At 50.5% G+C, this 23,399-nt stretch overlaps 1 protein-coding gene across 3 annotated transcripts in view; it reads right to left on the bottom strand.

The window, feature by feature from the left end:
- LOC116967462 (zinc finger MIZ domain-containing protein 1-like) overlaps positions 1-19,383 on the bottom strand; it is a 73,505-nt gene extending 54,122 nt beyond the window's left edge. For 2 of the 3 annotated variants that reach the window (XM_033014045.1, XM_033014047.1), the window contains exons 1-3: positions 19,309-19,383; positions 3,392-3,519; positions 2,398-2,511 (exon numbers count right to left, since the gene is read on the bottom strand). In XM_033014045.1, the coding sequence (XP_032869936.1) occupies positions 2,398-2,511; positions 3,392-3,460 (183 nt within the window). In that variant the 5' untranslated portion in view covers positions 3,461-3,519; positions 19,309-19,383. Of the gene's footprint in view, positions 1-2,397; positions 2,512-3,391; positions 3,520-14,806; positions 14,826-19,308 lie in introns of those variants that run through there. The other variant, XM_033014046.1, reaches the window with a different exon arrangement.
- Between the last annotated feature and the right edge of the window lie 4,016 nt (positions 19,384-23,399).

Below are 23,399 nucleotides of genomic sequence, written 5' to 3'. Positions count from 1 at the left end.
TTCCTCCCACACTCCAAAGACGTGCAGGTTTGTAGGTTAATTGGCTTTTGGTGTAAATGTAAATTGTCCCCAGTGTGTGTAGGATAGTGTTAGTGTGCGGGGATCGCTGGTCGGTGCAGACTCGGAGGGACGAAGGGCCTGTTTCCGCGCTGTATCTCTAAACTCAACTAAACTGAAGAAATGAAACAACCATGTCTTTAGTGAAGACACAGGAGCTGCGGATGCTGGAGTCTTGAACAATACACAAGGAACTCGTTGGAACAGCCTCTGTGGAGGGAAACAGTAAAATGAAGGTATCACAGACTGCAGATTCTGGAATCAGTCTGAAGAAGGGTCTCAACACAAAACCTCACCCATTCCTTCTCTCCACAGATGCTGCCTGACCCGCTGAGTTACTCCAGCACTCTGTGAAACGTCACCTATCCATGTTCTCCACAGATGCTGCCTGACCCGCTGAGTTACTCCAGCACTCTGTGAAACGTCACCTATCCATGTTCTCCACAGATGCTGCCTGACCCGCTGAGTTACTCCAGCACTCTGTGAAACGTCACCTATCCATGTTCTCCACAGATGCTGCCTGACCCGCTGAGTTACTCCAGCACTCTGTGAAACGTCACCTATCCATGTTCTCCACAGATGCTGCCTGACCCGCTGAGTTACTCCAGCACCCTGTGAAACGTCACCTATCCATGTTCTCCACAGATGCTGCCTGACCCGCTGAGTTACTCCAGCACTCTGTGAAACGTCACCTATCCATGTTCTCCACAGATGCTGCCTGACCCGCTGAGTTATGGTGCAGCAGCATCTATGGAGCGAAGGAAATAGGCAACGTTTCGGGCCGAAATCCTTCTGGAAATAGGCAACGTTTCGGGCCGAAACCCTTACGGGTTTCGACCCAAAATGTTGCCTATTTCCTTAGCGCCATAGATGCTGCCTGACCTGCTGAGTTACTCCAGCACTCTGTGAAACATCACCTATCCATGTTCTCCACAGATGCTGCCTGACCCACTGAGTTACTCCAGCACTCTGTGAAACGTCACCTATCCATGTTCTCCACAGATGCTGCCTGACCCGCTGAGTTACTCCACCACTCTGCTCTCAACGTTATTTAAATGGGCTTCCAAAAAGCTGTCAATGATGGTGGTCGGAGGGAGTTACTGACTCCGGAGGGAGCTCCTGGAGGTCATAAGGTCAGAGGTTATGGGAGTTGAATTAGGCCATTCGGCCCATCAAGTCTACATCGCCATTCACTCATGGCTGATCTATCTCTCCCTCCTAACCCCATTCTCCTGTAACCCCTGACACAGGATGCAGCACCTTACTGCCCTGGGCACAGAGTATGCTGAAAAGGAGGCAGGCATCATGTGAGTTGTGTCGATCCCTGTCCTCACCAGCTAATCACTCACCGCCCTTACTAGTGAGTCAGGGGAGGCCACGTAATCAGTGACTCAGAGCCAGGCAGTGTTGTAAACTGTGATCCTAAACATTACATGACAGAGATATCATTCGAGTGGGAGAGGGCAAAACTCTGGCTAGTGGATCACCAAATAATGGGGATTCAATGCAAGGAACTGTGGTCTTGTAAGACTGTGATAGTCCTGAGATATCAAAGGCTCAATTGATGGTTTGTGAAAAAATATTCAATGATAGAGAGTGAAACGGCTTTACGCCTACAGGCCTGGACCAGTACTGAGGGCAGGCAGGGATGAAACAGGCCATTCGGCCCGCGCTGATGTCCTATGATATTCCTTCTTTCTTTCCCATCCACATTGGTCAGTGTGACTGTGGGGAGGTGATACAGTCCAGATGTGCAGGGCCCAGGTGTGGTCACAGCTGGAGTACAGAGGGCACCTCTGCATCCTAGTCCAGACCACAGAGGGCTAGTTCTGTACCTCCATCATGGGGGGGGGGAGACAGAGAGAGGGAGGAGAGAGAGAGTGGGGGGGGGGGGGGGGAGAAGAGGGGGAGGAGGAGATATAGGAGACAGAGGGGGAGATGGAGTGGGGGAGGAGGGGTAGCAGAATTAGGCTATTCAGCTCATCGAGTCTGCTCCACCATTCAATCATGGCTGATCTATCTCTCCCTCCTAACCCCATTCTCCTGCCTTCTCCCCATAACCCCTGACACCCGTACTAATCAAGAATCTGTCAATCTCCGTCTCAAAAATATCCACTGACTTGGCCTCCACAGCCTTCAGTGGCAAAGAATCCCACAGATTCACCACCCTCTGACTAAAGAAATTCCTCCTCATCTCCTTCCCAAAGGAACATCCTTTAATTCTGAGGCTGTGCCCTCTGGTCCTAGACTCTCGCACTAGTGGGAACATCCTCTCCACATCCACTGTGTGCAGGCCTGTGTGAATGAAGACAGGTTTGAGTTGTGCATCTGGGGCCGTACCGATAAACATCCCATCAGACTCTGCTCAAAGGCTCTTTGGAAGGCACGAGGATCATCACACCAGTCCAGCAGTTCCTGGGCAGCGGTCTGGAAACTTGCAGGGTTCTGTAGATGCTGTGAAAGAGAGAGAGAGAGAGATCTTCAGCAGGGACCAGACCATTTATTACACAGAGCAACACCTCCTGTAAATCGTAGGTACACACAAAATGCTGGAGTAACTCAGCGGGACAGGCAGCGTCTCTGGAGAAAAAGGAGTGGGTGATGTTTCGGGTTAAGACCCTTCTTCTGAGGAAGGTGACGATTCGGTGAACACACTGTGACAAGTCTCCACATTCAGGGACAGTTTCTTCCCCCGGCTGTTATCAGGCTGCTGAACCGTCCTCTCACCAACTAGAGAGCGGTCCTGACCTCCCATCCACCTCATTGGAGACCCTCGAACCATCGTTAATCGGCCTGAAGAAGGGTCTCGACCCGAAACGTCACCCATTCCTTTATCTCCAGAGATGCTGCCTGACCCGCTGAGTTACTCCAGCACTCTGTGAAACGCCACCTATCCATGTTCTCCACAGATGCTGCCTGTCCCGCTGAGTTACTCCAGCACTCTGTGAAACGTCACCTATCCATGTTCTCCACAGATGCTGCCTGTCCCGCTGAGTTACTCCAGCACTCTGTGAAACGTCACCTATCCATGCTCTCCACAAATGCCGGCTGACCCGCTGAGTTATGGTGCAGCAGCATCTATGGAGCTAAGGAAATAGGCAACGTTTCGGGCCGAAACCCTTCTGGAAATAGGCAAAGTTTCGGGTCGAAACCCGGAAGGGTTTCGGCCCGAAACGTTGCCTATTTCCTTAGCTCCATAGATGCTGCTGTACCCGCTGAGTTACTCCAGCACTCCGTGAAACGTCACCTATCCATGTTCTCCACAGATGCTCCCTGACCCGCTGAGTTACTCCAGCACTGAGTGACGCTGGTTCCCGACAGTGCACCCACCCACCTGTTTAATACACTGGAGCCGGTCATTGGTTTGCTGGACGTGTCTGTCCAGGGAAGCCAGGCTGTTCATCGTCTCGGCCGCTGGTGTCCGCCACGCGTCCACTCTCTCCTTCACAGACCAAGGCTCACCTGAAAGTGGACAGCGAGGGTCAGTCACAGTCATGGAACAGCGATGTCCACAAGCAGGGAACAGCAATGTTACAGCAGCACACACGCTCACTTTGTTTAGATGAGGGGAAAGGAAAAAATGTTGATTAGTATGGGTGCCAGGGGTTATGGGGAGAAGGCAGGAGAATGCGGTTAGGAGGGAGAGATAGATCAGCCGTGATTGAATGGTGGAGTAGACGTGTGTGTGTGTGTGTGTGTGTGTGTGTGTGTGTGTGTGTGTGTGTGTGCGCGCGTGTGTGTCTGTCTGTACGTGTGTCTGTGTCTGTGTGTGCGTGTGTGTGTCTGTGTGCACGTGTGTCTGTGTGCGCGTGTGCGTGCGCGTCTGTCTGTCTGTGTCTGTGCGTGAACGTGTGTGTGTGTGCGCGTGCGTGCTTGTGTCAAGGTCATTTGTAATGCACAAGGTTAAAAACCTCAGAGGCTTTCATTGACAAAGATAGCGAATCTTCTCCTTAGACATCGGGGGGAGTGGGGAGTTGGGGGGGAGGCCCAGTGTCATGGCGACATTGAGAGAGAGGAACTCAGCGGGTCGGGCAGCATCTGTTGGGTGAATGGACTGATGCTAACTCGGGGGGTCAATCAGTCCGAGGAAGGGTCCTGATCTGAAACATCGTCTGTCCATTCCTTCCACGGACATTGCCTGACCCGCTGAGTTCCTCCAGCACTCTGTCTTTTGCTCAGGATTCCTACGCCTGCAGTTCCCTGCATCCTCACATGAAGAGGAGAGTTTGTTTGTTGTTGATTAGTTCAATGGGACTTTACTGCAGCGGGTAGAGCCCCTGCCTCACCGCACCAGAGACCCGGGTTCATTCCTGACCTCAGGTGCTGTCTGTGTGGAGTTTGCATGCTGGTATGGAATTTTATTGCCACATATACCGAGGCACAGTGAAATTCATTCTTGTACACAGTTCAGTCCAGGTAAACACTTAGATATATCTTAGATAAGCGTCTCAGCTACAGTACAAGAGTGTAGTACTAGACTGATGGGTTTGAAGAAGGGTCTAGACCCGAAACACCACCCATTCCTTCTCTCCAGAGATGCTGCCTGTCCCGCTGAGTTACTCCAGCGTTTTGTGTCACACCGACACGGCACCAGAGGCACCAGAGTCACCAAGTGCCGGTTATTATGGGTGGAGAGTTCTTGACCTGACCTTGAAGGCCCGTTGTCATGGCGACATTGCAGGATGACTGGGCCCTGCCTGTGGGAAACGACAAAATGTGTGGGCGGGGACTGCAGATACTGGTTTACACTGAAGACTGACACAAGAAGCTGGAGTAACTCAGCGGGACGGGCAGCGTCTCTGGAGAGAAGGGATCTGCTATCTGCTTGTGGGAGATAGCTCTGTCCAGTGGACGTACGATACTCGGGGAGAAACCAGTGAGGACATGGGTGCTGAACCACGCTGGCCTTGCCTTTTACTCAACAAAGCCCCGATAAGCCAAATGTAACTGGTGCCAAGGCTGAGGCAGCAGCTTTGTCTTAATTATAATGTTCCACCAGAGCTTCAAGACAAAATATATAATTATCACAGCAACTTGCAAGGTCAGTCCCCAGTCAAGGTTGACTGTTTGTGCATTTGTAAAACAGCAAGTGCTGCAAATGTCCTCTGCTCAGGCACGGAACGGCAGTCTTCGCACATGTTTCATTCTCCACACCCCTCCCCTCCCCCTCACCCTCCTCCTCCCCCTCCCCTCCCCTCCCCTCCTCCCCATTACCCTCTCCACACCCCTCCCCTCCCCCTCACCCTCCTCCTCCCCCTCCTTCCCCCCTCCCTCCCTCCTCCCCATTACCCTCTCCACTCCCCTCACCTCCTCCCCTCCCTCCCCTCCTCCACTCCTCTCCTCCCCCCTCCCTTCACCTCCTCCTCCCCCTCGTCCTTCCCCCAAAGACGTGCAGGTTTGTAGGTTAATTGGCTTCAGTAAATTGTCCCTGGTGTGTAGAATAGAACTAGTGTACGGGGCGATCGCTGGTCAGCACAGACTCGGTGGGCTGAAGGGCCTGTTTCCACGCTGTATCTGTAAACTAATAACTAGACTAGAGAGAGGATGACAGCCCATAGGATGGCCTTGCCCAGCGTACACGAGCTGAACTCCACTGTGGCCCATTGCAGGCTGATCAATATCATTCCCGACACGTCTCCTGCATACACACACGCATGCACACACCCACATGCTTCACATCAACACACATGCAACACGCTCACAAATCACAAACACGCGCTCACATCACAAATCACACACGCATGCACACACTCACATATATACATGTATGCATGCACACATACAGGAACAAATTATACACACGCACAAACACAGCTCACACCACGCCCACATACCAACCCACATACCGCGCACCACACACGCACACATGCTCACACACACGCGCACACACATGCACAATCACACACACACACGCGCACACCTGCGCGCGCGCACACACACACGCACGCACACACGCGCACACACGCACACGCACACGTGCACACACGCGCACACACACACGCGCACACACACACATGCACACATGCACATGCACACACACACACCTGCGCGCGCGCACACACACACACGCACACACATGCACTGGGGAAAGCTCCCCACACATGCCATCTGGTTTCCATGACTGTTGTCAAGGGGGTGCGAGTATATCAGAGTGCCGTCTGCATGGGCATGTGTGGTGTGGAGAGACTGTGAGCTCTGTTTCTGCATCGCACCAGCGATGGTCTCAGTGGGTGGGTGGGGAGGGGAGGGGGCAGGATAATCCATTCTCTGTGACAATGGCTTCACTTACAGCAACGCTCGCTCCCAGTCTCCCTCATTTGTGTCGTTATCAGGATTTATTGGTCTCGCCTGCACTGGGGACAGGCAGGTTGCCGTAGTAACAAGACCGGCAGCATCTCCCTTCAAATCAATACGGACAGCAGCCACACATTCCTGCCGCAGTCATTACCCCAGCACTGTACTCACACTGGCCCCACACACCACTGCAGCATCATCCTCCCCACACCCAGTGTGTGTGTGTGTGTGTGTATGTGTGTGTGCGTATATGTAAGTTTGTGTGTGTTTGTGTGTGTATATATGTAAGTGTGTTTGTGTGTGTGTGTGTGTGTGTGCGTGTGTATATGTAAGTTTGTGTGTGTGTGTGTGTGTGTGTGTGTGTGTGTGTGCATGTGTGTGTGTGTGTGTGTGTGTATGTGTGTGTGCGTGTGCGTATATGTAAGTTTGTGTGTGTGTGTATATGTAAGTGTGTGTTTGTGTGTGTGTATATGTAAGTGTGTGTTTGTGTGTGTGTGTATATGTAAGTGTGTCTTTGTGTGTGTGTGTATGTAAGTGTGTGTAACTGTGTGTGTGTGCGTATATGTAAGTTTGTGTGTGTGTGTATATGTAAGTGTGTGTTTGTGTGTGTGTGTATATGTAAGTGTGTCTTTGTGTGTGTGTGTATGTAAGTGTGTGTAACTGTGTGTGTGTGTGTGTGTGCGTGTACACATGTGTGTAAGTGTGTGCTTGTGCGTGCGTAAGTGTGTGCAAGTGTGTGTGTGTAACGTGTGTGTGTGTAAGTGTATGTGTGTACACGTGTGTGTGTGTGTCTGTGTGGCGTCACACAGCAGCTTGCGATCCCCACCCCCCCCACCTACACCCCCCCATGCGTTCCCCACCTGCCCCCCACCCGCCCACACCCACCTACTCACACCCCATGCCCACCCACCCCGACACCACGATGTACGTGAATGGGGTCAGGCCACTCACAACACAGACCACAAGACATAGCGGCAGAATTAGGCCATTCGCCCCATCCATCAAGTCTACACCTTTCAGTCATGGCTGATCTATCTCTCCCTCTCAACCCCATTCTCCTGCCTTACTCTAGTGATACAGCGCGGAAACAGGCCCTTCGGCCCACCGAGTCTGCACCGACCAGCGATCACTAGCACTCTCCTACACATTGGGGATCTTTTACAATTAGCAGAAGCCAATCAGTCTACAAACCTGGAACTCTTTGGAATGTGGGAGGCAACCGGAGATCCTGGAGAAAACCCACGTGGTCACGGGGAGAATGTACAAACTCCATACAGACAGCGCCCGTAGTCAGGATCGAACCCAGGACCCGGGTCTCTGGCGCTGTGAGGCAGCAACTCTACCGCTGCGCCACCATGCCTTCTCCCTGTAACCTTTGACTCCCTTACTAATCAAGAACCAATCATTCACCTTTTTAAAAATACCAAATGACCTGGCCTCCACAGCCGTCTGTGGCAATGAATTCCACAGATTCACCACCCTCTGACTAAAGAAATTCCTCCTTGTCTCCATTCTAAAGGAACGTCCTTTTATTCTGGGTTCTCGAGTTCTAGAACTCGACCTTCCTTCCATCGAGGGGATTTATCGCAGTCGCTGCCTCAAAAAGGCTGGCAGTATCATCAAAGACCCACACCATCCTGGCCACACACTCATCTCCCTGCTACCTTCAGGTAGAAGGTACAGGAGCCTGAAGACTGCAACAACCAGGTTCAGGAATAGCTACTTCCCCTCAGCCATCAGGCTATTAAACCTGGCTCGGACAAAACTCTGATTATTAGCAACCACTTTCTGTTATTTGCACTAATAGTTTATTTATTCATGTGTGTATATATTTATATCATGGTATATGGACACATTTATCTGTTTTGTAGTAAATGCCTACTATGTTCTGTGTGCTTAAGCAAAGCAAGAATTTCATTGTCCTATACAGGGACACATGACAATAAACTCACTTGAACTTGAACTTGAACTTGAATCTGCCCTGCCAGTCTGAAGAAGGGTCTCGACCTGAAACGTCACCCATTCCTTCTCTCCAGAGATGCTGCCTGCCTGTCTGTCCCGCTGAGTTACTCCAGCATTTTGTTACAATCAGACGACTTGGATCACTGCCACCAAATGAAATCAGTGTAATCTGGTGTCAGCACTTCCCAGCTGCCCGACTGTCAACAAAACCCTCGGTGTTCAAGCTTCCAAACATTTGTCCTGATCTTTAGCAGCTGAAAAAAATTAACAACCAACTCTGGTCGGCCAGCGCTGGTGATCTGACTGCAGAAATAATGTGCGTTAATCTGGAGGAACCTTCTGCTGAGCCACGTAATCCCACTTGAGCCTTTAATTGTGTAGTAAAGGGAATCAGAATAGTTTGGCAAACTTGGCACTGCTCACAGACACCCTGCTCATTGAATAGCAAACACGTCTATCCTTGCTCCGCTCAGAGTTGCCGTCAAAGTTACATATAGTTCTCAGCAGCAAAAGGCATGTGGAGACACCAGAGAGTTGTAGATGTAGCCCAGTCCATCACACAGACCACACTCCCCACCATTGTAGATGTAGCCCAGTCCATCACACAGGCCACACTACCCACCATTGTAGATGTAGCCCAGTCCATCACACAGGCCACACTCCCCACCATTGTAGATGTAGCCCAGTCCATCACACAGGCCACACTACCCACCATTGTAGATGTAGCCCAGTCCATCACACAGGCCACACTCCCCACCATTGTAGATGTAGCCCAGTCCATCACACACAGGCCACACTCCCCACCATTGTAGATGTAGCCCAGTCCATCACACACACCACACTCCCCACCATTGTAGATGTAGCCCAGTCCATCACACACCACACTCCCCACCATTGTAGATGTAGCCCAGTCCCACACACGCAAACCACACTCCCCACCATTGTAGATGTAGCCCAGTCCATCACACACAGGCCACACTCCCCACCATTGTAGATGTAGCCCAGTCCATCACACACAGGCCACACTCCCCACCATTGTAGATGTAGCCCAGTCCCACACACACCACACTCCCCACCATTGTAGATGTAGCCCAGTCCATCACACACCACACTCCCCACCATTGTAGATGTAGCCCAGTCCATCACACGCAAATCACACTCCCCACCATTGTAGATGTAGCCCAGTCCCACACACACAGACCACACTCCCCACCATTGTAGATGTAGCCCAGTCCCACACACACCACACTCCCCACCATTGTAGATGTAGCCCAGTCCATCACACACAGGCCACACTCCCCACCATTGTAGATGTAGCCCAGTCCCACACACACCACACTCCCCACCATTGTAGATGTAGCCCAGTCCCACACACACCACACTCCCCACCATTGTAGATGTAGCCCAGTCCCACACACACAGACCACACTCCCCACCATCAAATCCAACTGTATCATCCTGCCTTGGAAAAGCAGCCAACATAATCAAAACACACCTCCAGATTCAGGGAGCGTTTCTTCCAAGCTGACAACGGAATCATCCTGCCACAACTAGAGAGCGGTCCTGAACTACTATCTATCTCATTGGTGACCGTCGGACTATCCTTGATGGGACTTTGCTGGCTTTACCTTGCACTAAACGTTATTCCCTTATCATGTATCTGTACACTGTAATAGCTCGACTGTAATCACGTGTTGCCTTTCTGCTGACTGGAGAGTACACGATAAAAGCTGTTCACTGTACCTCGGTACACGTGACAATAAACTAAACACCAACAAAAACTTGTCCCACCCCGGTCATTCCTTCTTCTCCCCGCTCCCGTCCGGCAGAAGGTACAGAAGCTTGAAAGCGAGCACCACCAGACTCAGGAACAGCATCTTCCCATCTGTTATCAGGCTTGTGAACGGTCCTTCCATAATCTAGGGTACTGTCCGATTCACCTCGACCCCATTGTGGACATTGGACTTTGTCTGTGCAACTGATGCGCTACAATGCTGAGAACTATATCCTGCACTCTGTATCTTCACCGCACCGCCATTCAATATGATCATGGCTGATCATCCAAAATCAGTACCTCGTTCCTGCTTCCTCCCCATATCCTTGTGACAATAAAGCATTCCATTCATTCCAGTTTGCAGCAGGTGGCAGTAGCTAGGACTGTTCCGTCAACTTCTGTAGCTTTGTCCGCTCCAAAACGTGGCAAACTTGTGTGCTGTCCAGGTGAGGTCTGTCCAGGTGTGGTCTGCCCAGGTGTGTGCTGCCCAGGTGTGTGCTGCCCAGCCGTGTGCTGTCCAGGTGAGGTCTGCCCAGGTGTGTGCTGCCCAGGTGAGGTCTGCCCAGGTGTGGTCTGCCCAGGTGTGTGCTGCCCAGGTGAGGTCTGTCCAGGTGTGGTCTGTCCAGGTGTGGTCTGTTCAGGTGTGGTCTGCCCAGGTGAGGTCTGCCACACAGGTGCCGCCCAGGTGTGTGCTGTCCAGGTGTGTGCTGCCCAGGTGTGGTCTGTCCAGGTGCCGCCCAGGTGTGGTCTGTCCAGGTGTGGTCTGTCCAGGTGAGGTCTGTCCAGGTGAGGTCTGTCCAGGTGAGGTCTGTCCAGGTGAGGTCTGTCCAGGTGTGGTCTGTCCAGGTGTGGTCTGTCCAGGTGTGGTCTGTCCAGGTGTGGTCTGTCCAGGTGTGGTCTGTCCAGGTGTGGTCTGTACCTCGGTACAGGCGGCAATAACGTATCACTGAATATAATCATTGGGGAGGTTCTGGCCATCTATAGGATGCATCCTAGGCTGCTAGCCCAATGCAGTGCAGAGAGGTCTACTTGAATTTTCCCCGCCCGCCAGATGCACACAAAAGATCTGTGCCTTAGAGGTGTTTAGTGTCGAGGCCAAGATTTATTTTTCAAAACATTCCCCTGGTTCTCCAGACTTTTGCCAAGTTTGCTGCATCAGAAAAGAACAAACTTCAAACACGACCGACACAAGTTTGCAAGTGGCTGTTGGAACACTTCCATTATTTCATACTTTCCATTATTCCATAGCAGAGAGTTGTGGATGCAGCCCAGACCATCACACACACAAACCAACCTCCCTTCCATCGCCTCCATCTACACCTCACACTGCCTTGGCAAGGCCAGCAGCCCAGACCATCGCACAAACCAACCTCCCTTCCATCGACTCCATCTACACCCCACACTGCCTCGGCAAGGCCAGCAGCCCAGACCATCGCACGCACAAACCAACCTCCCTTCCACCGACTCCATCTACACCTCACGCTGCCTCGGCAAGGCCAGCAGCATCATCAAAGACCAGTCTCACCCCGGTCACTCCCTCTTCTCCCCTCTCCCATTGGGCAAGAGGTACAGAAGTGTGAAAACAAACGCACACCTCCAGATTCAGGGACAGTTTCTTCCCGGCTGTTATCAGGCAACTGAACCATCCTCTCACCAACTAGAGAGCGGTCCTGACCTCCCATCCACCTAATTAGAGACCCTTGGACTATCATTAATCGGACTTTACCTTGCACTAAACGTTATTCCCTTTATCCTGTATCTGTACACTGTGGACGGCTCGATTGTAATCATGTATTGTCTTTCTGCTGACTAGATAACGTGCAACATAAAAGCTTTTCACTGTACCTCAGTGCAGGTGACAATAAACTAAACTAGACTATTTCAGTCTAAGCAGGACTATCATGGCTGGCAGCTGCTCAACAGAATTCTGGGCTTCTCAGCCGCTGGTACTTTAGGCTTCTAGTGTGGGAAGGAACTGCAGATGCTGGTTTAAACCGAAGATAGACACTAAATGCTGGAGTAACTCAGCGGGACAGGCAGCATCTGTGGAGAGAAGGAATGGGTGACGTTTCAGATCGAGACCCTTCTTCAGAGGCAGTAACTCTACTGCCCAGCCGTCGTGCTTTGAAGGAGAGAGTGGGTGGGAGGGAGGGATATCTCGGAGTACAGGAAGACCAACGTCAACAGAGGGAGAATATTGGGGAGATGACCAGCTCCAGATCTGGTCACTGTACCACGGGCTAGACTCCATGTTTCTGGACACTGTAGAGGCAATCTACCTGAATGGTTCTGGAGATGAAGGGACTTGGGTCCCAGGATATTAATTCCCTGACACATCATTGGCAATAATGGTCCCCACGTTTCAAATGGGAAATGTGGAGAATCATCCGGATAGACTGGGAGTCACATGTGGACTGAAACCGGTCTGAAGAAGGGCCCGACCAGAAATATTGCCTAACCATATTCTCCAGAGATGCTGCTGTTACTCCAGCACTTTGCTCATTATTCCAGCATCTTCAGTTCCTTTTGTCGACACCAGGAGTGAATTCACTACTTCATTTAAATTCCCACAGCTACCATGTGTGAGTGTGCACCAGACTGTGCGAGTGTGTGTGTGTGTGTGTGTGAGCGTGTGGGTGTGTGTGCGTATGTGTGCGTGTGTGCATGTGTGTGTGTGTGAGTGTGTGTGTGTGTGTGTGTGCGAGTGTGTGTGTGTGTGTGTGTGTGTGTGATAGTGTGTGTGTGTGTGTGTGCGTGTGTGTGTGTATGTGTGAGACTGTGCGAGTGTGTGTGTGTCTGTGCGAGTGTGTGTGTGTGTCTCTGTGAGTGTGTGTCTGTGTGTGAGTGTGTGTGTGTGTGTGTGCGAGTGTGTGTGTGTGTGTGTGTGTGTGTGTGTGTGTGTGTGTGTGTGTGTGTGTGCGAGTGTGTGTGTGTGTGTGTGTGTGTGTGCGTGCGTGCGTGCGTGCGTGCGTGCGTGCGTGTGTGTGTGCGAGTGTGACAGATCTAGGTAACTGCTCTCTACACACACATATCTGTGAACGCGGGGAGACTGCAACCTCTAGCAGGAAGAATCGATGATGTATGAAAAGTAAGCGGCTGCATAATGGACTGCTGGTTCGTACACCAATCATTGATTCCTTGTGCAGACTGTGTGTGCAATACCTGGGGGGAAAGTGCAGCCTCACTGGCAGGATCAGAATAACAGGTTAGCTGGCGATAAAATATTTATTATGCATCGCGCTCTCCGATTAGGGTTGTTTAAAAAAAACCACAGGAACATTTTAACCCTTAAAACACCAATAACAAGGCCTGTTTGGCCAGGGCATTGAGTACAGGAGTCTGGAAGTCACAATGCAGATTTATATGACATTAGTCAGGCTGCAGTTCTGGTCGCCCCCGTTACAGGAAGGATGTGGGGGCTTTGGAGACGGTGCAGAGGTGGTTTACCAGAACGATGCCGGGGTTAGAGGGTACTCGCACAGTGGCGCAGCGGTAGAGTTGCTGCCTCACAACGCCAGAGACCCAGGTTCGATCCTGACTACAGGTGCTGTCTGTATGGAGTTTATACATTCTCCCCGTGACCGCATGTGTTTTCTCTCTGTGTCCATGGAGAATTAAGGGGGTGAGGGGGGGGGGGGCATTGGGGCAGAGAAGGGGTGGTTAGTAACATTGTCGCTGGCCTTTGTGTGGCCACTGTTTGTATACCTGGCTACACAAAACATCTCACCTTTACCTGCCACATGTGACAATAAAATGATCTCAATCTCGACTGTCCCGCCAGGTCCCACACGAGGGGCGATGTAATTAAACTGACAAAAACCAAGTCCCTGAGACGCAGGTGAAAACCAGTACAGGAGTCTGCATTGCGATGGGGTTTAGTTTAGTTTAGATGTACAGCACGGTAACAGGCCCTTCGACCCACACTAGTTCACACTAGTACACACTTGTTCACACTAGTACACACTAGTACACACTAGCCTACAGACCAAGGGGAGAATTTGCAGAAGCCAATTAGCCGACAAACCCGTACGTCTTTGGAGTGTGGGAGGAAACCGGAGCACCCGGAGAAAACCCATGCGGTCACAGGGAGAACGTGCAAACTCCGTACAGACAGCACCCGTAGTCAGGATCGAACCTGGGTTGCTGCTGGTCGGCCCTATAACGATAAGGTCATAAGTGGTAGGAGCAGAATTAGGCCATTCGGCCCATCAATTATACTCCACCATTCAATCATGGCTGATCTATCTCTCCCTCCTAACCCCATTCTCCTGCCTTCTCCCCGTAACCCCTGACCCCCGTACTAATTAAGAATCTATCTATCGGCACTTTAAAAATACAAAGGATTCAGACTCCACAGCCTTCCGCGGCAATGAATTCCACAGATTCACCACCCCCTTGCCGAATGACATTTACCTAATCTCCATTCTAAAGATATACGTCCTATCTAATCAGTCTGAAGAAGGGTCTCGACCTGAAAGGTCGCCCATTCCTTCTCTCCAGAGATGCTGCCTGAATGTCCCGCTGAGTTACTCCAGCACACGGTGTCTACCTTTGCTTTCTCATTCTTGGCGAGTACTTTTCAGAGTCTTTCAGAATCCCACACGGTCTGGAAACAGGCCCTTCGGCCCAACTCATCTATGCTGTCTAAGGTGCCCATCCCCGTTGCCAGTATTTGGCCCACATCTCTGCATGTTGACCCAAATGTCATTGATATTGTACCTGCGTTTATCCCTTGCCCAGGTCCCGGTTGCTGCTTGATGGATGAGACCTCAGGTTGGAGAGGTTGCTCGAGTAGCCCAGGCGAGAGCGTTCTGTAAAGGCCACACGTTGGAGAGAGTCAACACTTTGTACGTTCTGCTCCTATCACTTGACCTTATGACATATTGGTTAGCATGGTAGAGTTGAGCAAACGGTATAAGCATTATTTTAACAAACCTTTTAATTACAGAGTTAGGATGTTAGAGTTTAATTATTAATGCTCGGTTAGAGGCCACCCGGCCCATTGTGACCATGCCAGCCCTTCCCAGAGTCATCCTGTTGGTCCCATTTAAAAGCCCTGACTGTCTTTCCATCTGGCTCCAGATCTGAGCCCTTGTCTGTGTCACTCTCACTAAACCCGACACAACTGGGTCCACGAGCAACAAACGTCAATGTTGCTGTCAATGTTATTCCCTTCATCCTGTACCTATACACTGTGGACAGCTCGACTGCAGTCATGTACAGCTGGCTAGATAGCGCGCAATACAATCTTCTCCATGTACCTCTGTACACGTGACAATAAACTAAACTCACAACTAAACCAAAACTGTCCCCACTCCGGGGAAAACAAATAACAAGGAACTGCAGGCGCTGGTTTACATCAGAGAAAGAGAACAAAGTGCTGGAGTAACTCAGCGGGTCAGTAAGATTGGATCGAGGTGGACAAGGTCATTGCAGGTTTAGGGAGAGAAAATGAAGGGCAGCTGTTCCCATTAGCAGATGTTTCGAGGACCAGGGAGAAGCATGGTGAGTACAAGATACAAGGAGGATGTGAGGTCATTTTAATTCGAACGCTTCAGCTCCAAGGACACAGAGTGCTGGAGTAACTCAGCGGGTCAGGCAGCATCTGTGGAGAACATGGATAGGTGACGTTTCACAGAGTGCTGGAGTAACTCAGCGGGTCAGGCAGCATCTATGGCGCTAAGGAAATAGGCAACGTTTTGGGTCGAAACCCAGAGGGGTTTCGGCCCGAAACGTTGCCTATTTCCAGAAGGATTTCGGCCCGAAACGTTGCCTATTTCCAGAAGGATTTCGGCCCGAAACGTTGCCTATTTCCTTCGCTCCATAGATGCTGCTGCACCATAACTCAGCGGGTCAGGCAGCATCTGTGGAGAACATGGATAGGTGACGTTTCACAGAGTGCTGGAGTAACTCAGCGGGTCAGGCAGCATCTGTGGAGAACATGGATAGGTGACGTTTCACAGAGTGCTGGAGTAACTCAGCGGGTCAGGCAGCATCTGTGGAGAACATGGATAGGTGACGTTTCAGGTCAGGACTCTTCTTCAGGCTGATTGTAGGTGGGATGGAGAAGAAGAAATCCTCTCTCCCAGCTTTCTTTCCCACCTCCCTGCATTTATTGAAGAAAGGTACATTTGTTTAATACTGAGGCTGTGATCTGGAGGCCAATTCACCGGATGTTTTCAAGAGAGAGTTAGATTTAGCTCTTGGGGCTAACAGAATCAAGGGATATGGGGAGAAAGCAGGAACAGGGTACTGATTGTGGATGATCAACCATGATCATATTGAATGGCGGTGCTGGCTGGAAGGGCCGAATGGCCTCCTCCTGCACCTGTTTTCTATGTTTCTATGTCCTAGACTCTCCCACTGATGGAAACATCCTCCCCGCGTCCACTCTGTCCGGGCCTTGTGATGAGTGGAATCCTGGACGTTAGGAGACCACCAGCAGGGTTTGCAACCAGACTCACCGGGGTAATAATGTCAAGACTCCACGATGGTCGCAGCCATGAACCACAAATGTTCACTTCCAGTTATGTGCCGCACACCAACTGCATGACTTAACGAGTGAGGAGAAGAACCATCTCAGCGACATTCCCCACACTGTACTCACCTGGTACATACACACTCTACACATCTCTCTAAACAATGCTCCAAACCACAGATTCCCAACCTTGGGCCATGGCAAATTTCAGGGGGGGCCACAGAAAACATTTGGGATTTAGGGGGCCACAGGTTCAATGAAGGGGGCCACAGAGCTACCTCCTAAATATCAGTTCTAATAAATTTAAATCTATGTAGTTAAAATATTTTTGATGTTTGTGGAATAGAATAAAAGAGAATATATCTGCAATTAATAGACACTGATATTTTTATGGAAGGTATTATAATATTGAAGTACTTTTTTTCCGCTAATAATGTTAGTGGGGGGGGGGGCACAGAAAAATTAATAGATCCCAAGGGGGCCATGAGCTAAAAAAGGTTGGGAACCACTGCTCCTTGCACCACGGTACAACACAGGAACAGGCCATTCGGCCCATACTGTCCGTGCCGAACATGACAACAAGTTAGTCTAATCTCCTCTGCCTGCACGATGATCCATTCCCTGCATATCCTTGTCGCATTTCAATGGGTTTTAGATCGATACTGTCGTCACCTATCACCAATTCCTCTTCTCCAGAGATACTGCATGACTCGCTGAGTTACTCCAGCATTTTGCGTCTATCTTCGGTGTAAACCAGCATCTGGAGTTCTTTCCTACACATCTCACCTGCCGACCCCACCTCTCTATTCCAGCTTTCTCTCCTCTACTCTGGACTGAAGGATCAGTGCTTCTTATTATCACTGTACAGCAAAATACAGGGGAGGGTTCCGACCTAAAGCTTCGCCTGTCCATTCCTTCCACAGATGCAGCCTGACCCGCTGAGTTTCTACAGCACTTTGACCTTTCCTCTATACACCTTTGCATATGATGAAAGACAGGGTCGACTGGCCTTGATTTCACTGGAATTTAGAAGGATGAGAGGAAAACCTATAGAAACATACAATTCTTAAAGTGGGCAAGAAGGAATCGCAGATGGTGGTTTAAACCGAAGATAGGCACAAAAAGCTGGAGTAACTCAGCGGGACAGGCAGCATCTCTGGAGAGAAGGAATGGGTGACGTTTCATGCAGGAAAAGTGTTCCCGATGTTGGGGGAGTCCAGAACCAGGGGTCACAGTTTAAGAATAAGGATTAGGCCATTTAGGACTAAGATGAGGAAAAACCTTTTCACCCAGAGATTTGTGAATCTGTGGAATTCTCTGCCACAAAAGGCAGTTGAGGCCAATTCACTGGATGTTTTCAAGAGAGAGTTAGATTAGGCTCGTGGGGCTAAAGGAATTAAGAGAAATGGGGAGAAAGCAGGAACGGGGTACTGATTTTGGATGATCAGCCATGATCACATTGAATGGTGGTCCTGGCTCGAAGGGCTGAATGGCCTACTCCTACACCTATTGTCTATGTTTCTCTGTTTCACTATACATGTGACAATAAACTAAATGTTACTGGACATATTGACCAGGGTCACTTGGGTGTAAACAAAATGCATCCATATGTCTGGTCACCAGCCGGTCATTAGAAGCAAGGTGGACAAACACAATATGTTCACCACACAACATCCAACAAGGTTCAACTGACTGAATGTCTCACACCAAACTAACATTGCTTCAGGGAAATCTCAACTTTGTAACACAAGAGGATTCTTTCAAAAGCAAAACATGACAGGTAACTTTGCAGGTAAATTAGTTAGTTCTGAACAACACACGTCTGGGTTCATCCAGCATCTGCCTCTGGGATTTCTAACCACAGGGAAAAGGTACAATGACACAAACTGGGGCTGACACTGGAGGCAGTCGCGTGTCACAGGGTATAGCCAGGGCGCAGAGATCACAGCGACACTCAAACATGTCCACAGTGGCCCTCAACCCTGACAACAATCACCCTCCCTCCCTTATACCCACCCTCTCCCTCTCCCACCCACCAACATGATTCCTTCCACAGCTTGAGGTTGTCAAACCCACTGCCCATTCACATCCCCCACCCCACCCCAACCCCACCCAGGCACCAGCTCCAGACAAATCATTGTGCCAGAGGAACACACTGCCCCCCCCACACACATACACACAGAGATACACACACACAGACATACACATATATACCACACACACACACAGATACACCACAAATACACACACACAGATACACAGACACACACACACATACAGATACACAGACACACACAGATACACCACACAAATACACACATACAGATACACAGACACACATGGACACACAGATACACACAGACACACACACAGATACACACACACAGACACACACACAGACACACCACACAAATACACACACACAGATACACACAGACACACACACAGACACACCACACAAATACACACATACAGATACACAGACACACATGGACACACAGATACACACAGACACACACACAGATACACACACACAGATACACACAGACACACACACACAGATACACACACACAGACACACACACAGATAACACACACAGATACACCACACATACAGATACACAGACACACATGGACACACGATACACCACACGAATACACACACCACACACACAGATACACAGACACACTCACTCACTCACAGACAAAGGTGACGGGGCCAGCAGGCGATGCAGTTACTTACAGAGCCGGGGTTGCTTGTTCCGCAGTCGGGAGGTGTGGGCTGGTGGGGAGGGGGGGGAAGCTGGAGGAGAGGAGAGTGGAGGGGCGGGGAGAGTGTAGTAGAGGAGGAGGGGGGGGATAGAGAGAGACACAGAGAGAGAGACACAGAGAGAGAGACACAGAGAGAGAGAGAGACACAGAGAGAGAGACACAGAGAGAGAGAGCGCCGGCGCTCCGGCTCCAGTGTCAGGTTACAGCGCAGATACTCCGGCACTGGGCCGGTCACCCGCAAAACCCTGACCGGATCAGCCGCGCCGGATCGGAACGGATCGGATCGGCTCCCCAGCTCTCTACCCCGTCCTCTCTCCTCTCTCTCCGGGCAGGAGCCAGAGGGTTAAACCCGGGGGGGGGGGGGTCATGCACAGTAAACGTCCAACGGCGGGACGGGGTCTCGAACCAACGAAATGCAGTTCACATCTCCCTGGAAGAGCGACATAGAATATGATTTCAATAAATAAATCTATTTACATGCATTGATACATGCATAAATCTATTTACAGATGCCCAGACATCTGTGGAGAACATGGATAGGTGACGTTTTGGATCTAATTTTACATCTGAATAAAGTTTGTTTTTGAAATGCTTTTTAAAAAAGACGATACGAGGGGCCTGTGGGTGGGTTAGTGATTGTAACTCTGTGTTGGGGAATTGGTAGGAGTCAGTTTCACAATCCTGTAAGCTGTCACATAGTGGTTATGTGGGTGGGTGGGTGGGTGGGTGAGTGAGTGGGTGGGTGGGTGGGTGAGTGAGTGAGTGGGCCCAGCTCCTACGGTAGATCTGAATGGGTGCTGGGACAGCCTGCTGGTCTGCTGGACAAGTTGGAGTCTTTAGAGACAAAATGGAAGCAGAAGGAACTGCAGGCGCAGGAATCTTGTGTGAAAACGCAAATGTGCTGGAGTAACTCGGCCCCCCCCCCCCCCACGCAGTCACAAGAGGGAACGTGCAAACTCCACAAGGACAGCACCCTTCTTCAGATAGACTGGAGGTTTGTGTTGGTGTTGGCAGTGGGGTGGGGAGGAAGAAATGATCAGTAGATCATCTATGTTAAGGCAGACAAAAATGCTGGAGAAACTCAGCGGGTGCAGCAGCATCTATGGAGCGAAGGAAATAGGCAACGTTTTGGGCCTAAACCCTTCTTCAGACTGAAGGAAATAGGCAACCCTTCCGGGTTTCGGCCCAAAACGTTGCCTATTTCCTTCGCTCCATAGATGCTGCTGCACCCGCTGAGTTTCTCCAGCACTTTTGTCTACCTTCGATTTTCCAGCATCTGCAGTTCCTTCTTAAACATCTATGTTAAGGCCCCAGGCAAGCGTTGCACTTTAGAAGACATTGCTTAAACTGCAATGCAACTTAAACCATGCAGTGACACTTCCCGATAAGGTGCTTTCTATAACGCATCAAGTCCCATTACATGTGGGACCTGTATTAATCATAACCCCAGCAGTGCTTGACTCAGTAGCTGAGTAATTGAAGCTTTCAGCCTTGCAGCGAGAGGTGAGAAGATTGTAACTCTGTGTTGGGGAAATGGTAGGAGTCAGTTTCACAATCCTGTAAGTTGTCACTAAGAATCAGTGATGAAAGACCTGGAGATGCTGGGAAGGGCCGGGGATTCTGACAACCGTCAAAACCAAGCGTCGAGTCCAGGTATAGATTTCAAGAGAGAGTTTGATTTCAGCTCTTAGGGCTAAAGGAATCATAGAACCATAGAAAATAGGTGCAAGAGTAGGCCATTCGGCCCTTCGAGCCTGCACCGCCATTCAATATGATCATGGATGATCATCCAACTCAGTATCCTGTACCTGCCTTCTCTCCATACCCCCTGATCCCTTTAGCCACAAGGGCCACATCTAACTCCCTCTTAAATATAGCCAATGAACTGGCCTCAACTACCTTCTGTAGCAGAGAATTCCACAGATTCACCACTCTCTGTGTGAAAAAAAAATTCTCATCAAGGTCCTAAAAGACTTCCCCCTTATCCTTAAATCAAGGGATATGGGGAGAAAGCAGGAACGGGGTACTGATTCTGGATGATCAGCCATGATCATATTGAATGGTGGTGCTGGCTCGAAGGGCTGAATGGCCTACTCCTGCACCTATTGTCTATGTTTCTGACCTGGACGGCACGGAACCTCTGGTCAGGAACCCTGGGACTTCCCACTGAAATTCATATCTGACCGCAGAGGGTAATACAGAAGTCCGGCACAGGGTGCAGCGGGTAGAGCTGCTGCCTCGCCGCGCCAGAGACCCGGGTTCGATCCTGACCTCATTTCATAAGTCATAGTAGCAGAATTAGGCCATTCTGCCCATCAAGTCTACTCCGCCATTCACTCATAGCTGATCTATCTTTCCCCCTCAACCCCATTCTCCTGCCTTCTCCCCATAACCCCTGACACCTGCACTGATCAAGAATCTATCTATCTCCACTTTAAAAATAACCATTGACTTGGCTGTCTGGCAATGAATTCCGCAGATTCACCACCCTCTGACTAAAGAAATCCCTCCTCATCTTCTTTCTAAAGGTACATCCTTTTATTCTGAGGCTGTGACCTCTAGTCTTAGACTCTCCCACTAGTGGAAACATCCTCTCCACATCCACTCTATCCAGGCCTTTCATTATTCAGTAAGTTTCAATGAGGTCCCCCCCACATCCGTCTAAAGTCTTCGGGTGCTGTCTGTGTGGAGTTTTCACGTTCTCCCAGTGACCGCATGTGTTTTCTCCTGATGCTCCGATTTCCTCCCACATTCCAAAGACGTGCAGGTTTGTAGGGGGGTGGGGAGGGAGTTGAAAGCTGGAAAAGTAAGATGGGGGTAGGACAAAGTCTGGCACGTGATGGGTGGATACAGGTGAGTGGGGTAGTGGCAGATGGGTGCAATATGTGACAGAGACTGGAGGCGAAAAGGTGTCAGAAATAGAAAAGTCTTCTCCCACTTCATTCCCTTCTTTAAAAAAAATACTGAGTGCTGGAGTAACTCAGCGGGTCAGGCAGCATCTGTGGAGAACATGGATAGGTGACGTTTCACAGAGTGCTGGAGAAACTCAGCGGGTGCAGCAGCATCTATGGAGCTAAGGAAATAGGCAACGTTTCGGGCCGAAACCCTTCCGGGTTTCGGCCCGAAACGTTGCCTATTTCCAGAAGGGTTTCGGCCCGAAACGTTGCCTATTTCCTTAGCTCCATAGATGCTGCTGCACCATAACTCAGCGGGTCAGGCAGCATCTGTGGAGAGCATGGATAGGTGACGTTTCAGGTCAGATTGAAAGAGTCTTGACCCGAAACGTCACCTATCCATGTTCTCCACAGATGCTGCCTGACCCGCTGAGTTACTCCAGCACTTTTGTGTTTAGCTCAAGATTGCAGCACTTGCAGTTCCCTGAGCCTCCAGTTAGAACAAAAGGAAGATTTAAACTGGGCCCAGCCAATCAAAGATCTGCTGTATGATCTTTGCTGCCAACATTGGGCAGGGAGAGGGAAGGGTGGTTTGTAAAACATATATAATGTTGTGTTCAGAATCACAGACGGGGAGGGGTTAATGAACAGAGGAGCCGGGCATAAGAAGGCCCAGCAGAGACCAGCTGGAGTTGAGCAAACTTGCCCCAGGACAGAGCAGACACTAACAATGGGCTCCAGCCTGTCCACTGCCCACATATACCGGGCTGACACAGGCGGCCAAGGAACCCACCCGTTAAACTCGCTGCTTGTTTTTTTTATAAAAGTGAATATTGCGAAAGGTGGAGTCGCCCGAAGTATTTAAATAAGTTGCAGTTTTTGCTGGAATCCCGACTCCGGTCAAAATCCGGGATCCGCGTTTTCCAGCCCACCGGCAAATCTAGTATCTTTGCTGGAGTCAGTGTGTCCAAATAACAGGGGGGGGGGGAGAGGTAGAGGGGAGGGGTGAGGTGAGGGAGGGGAGGGGAGAGAGGGGGGGGGGGGGGGGTGAGAGGGGGATAGGAGGAGAGAGAGGGGAGGTGAGAGGTGAGGGCGGGAAGATAGGTGGGGGGGAGGATGAGAGAGGGGGGAGAGAGGTGAGGGGGAGAGAGGTGAGGGAGGGAGAGAG

This window comes from Amblyraja radiata, chromosome 39 (genome assembly GCF_010909765.2).
Source record: "Amblyraja radiata isolate CabotCenter1 chromosome 39, sAmbRad1.1.pri, whole genome shotgun sequence".
In the NCBI taxonomy this organism is placed as follows: Eukaryota; Metazoa; Chordata; class Chondrichthyes; order Rajiformes; family Rajidae; genus Amblyraja; species Amblyraja radiata.
Note: the sequence above shows the minus strand (reverse complement) of the source record. Positions and strands in the feature narration are given on the sequence as shown.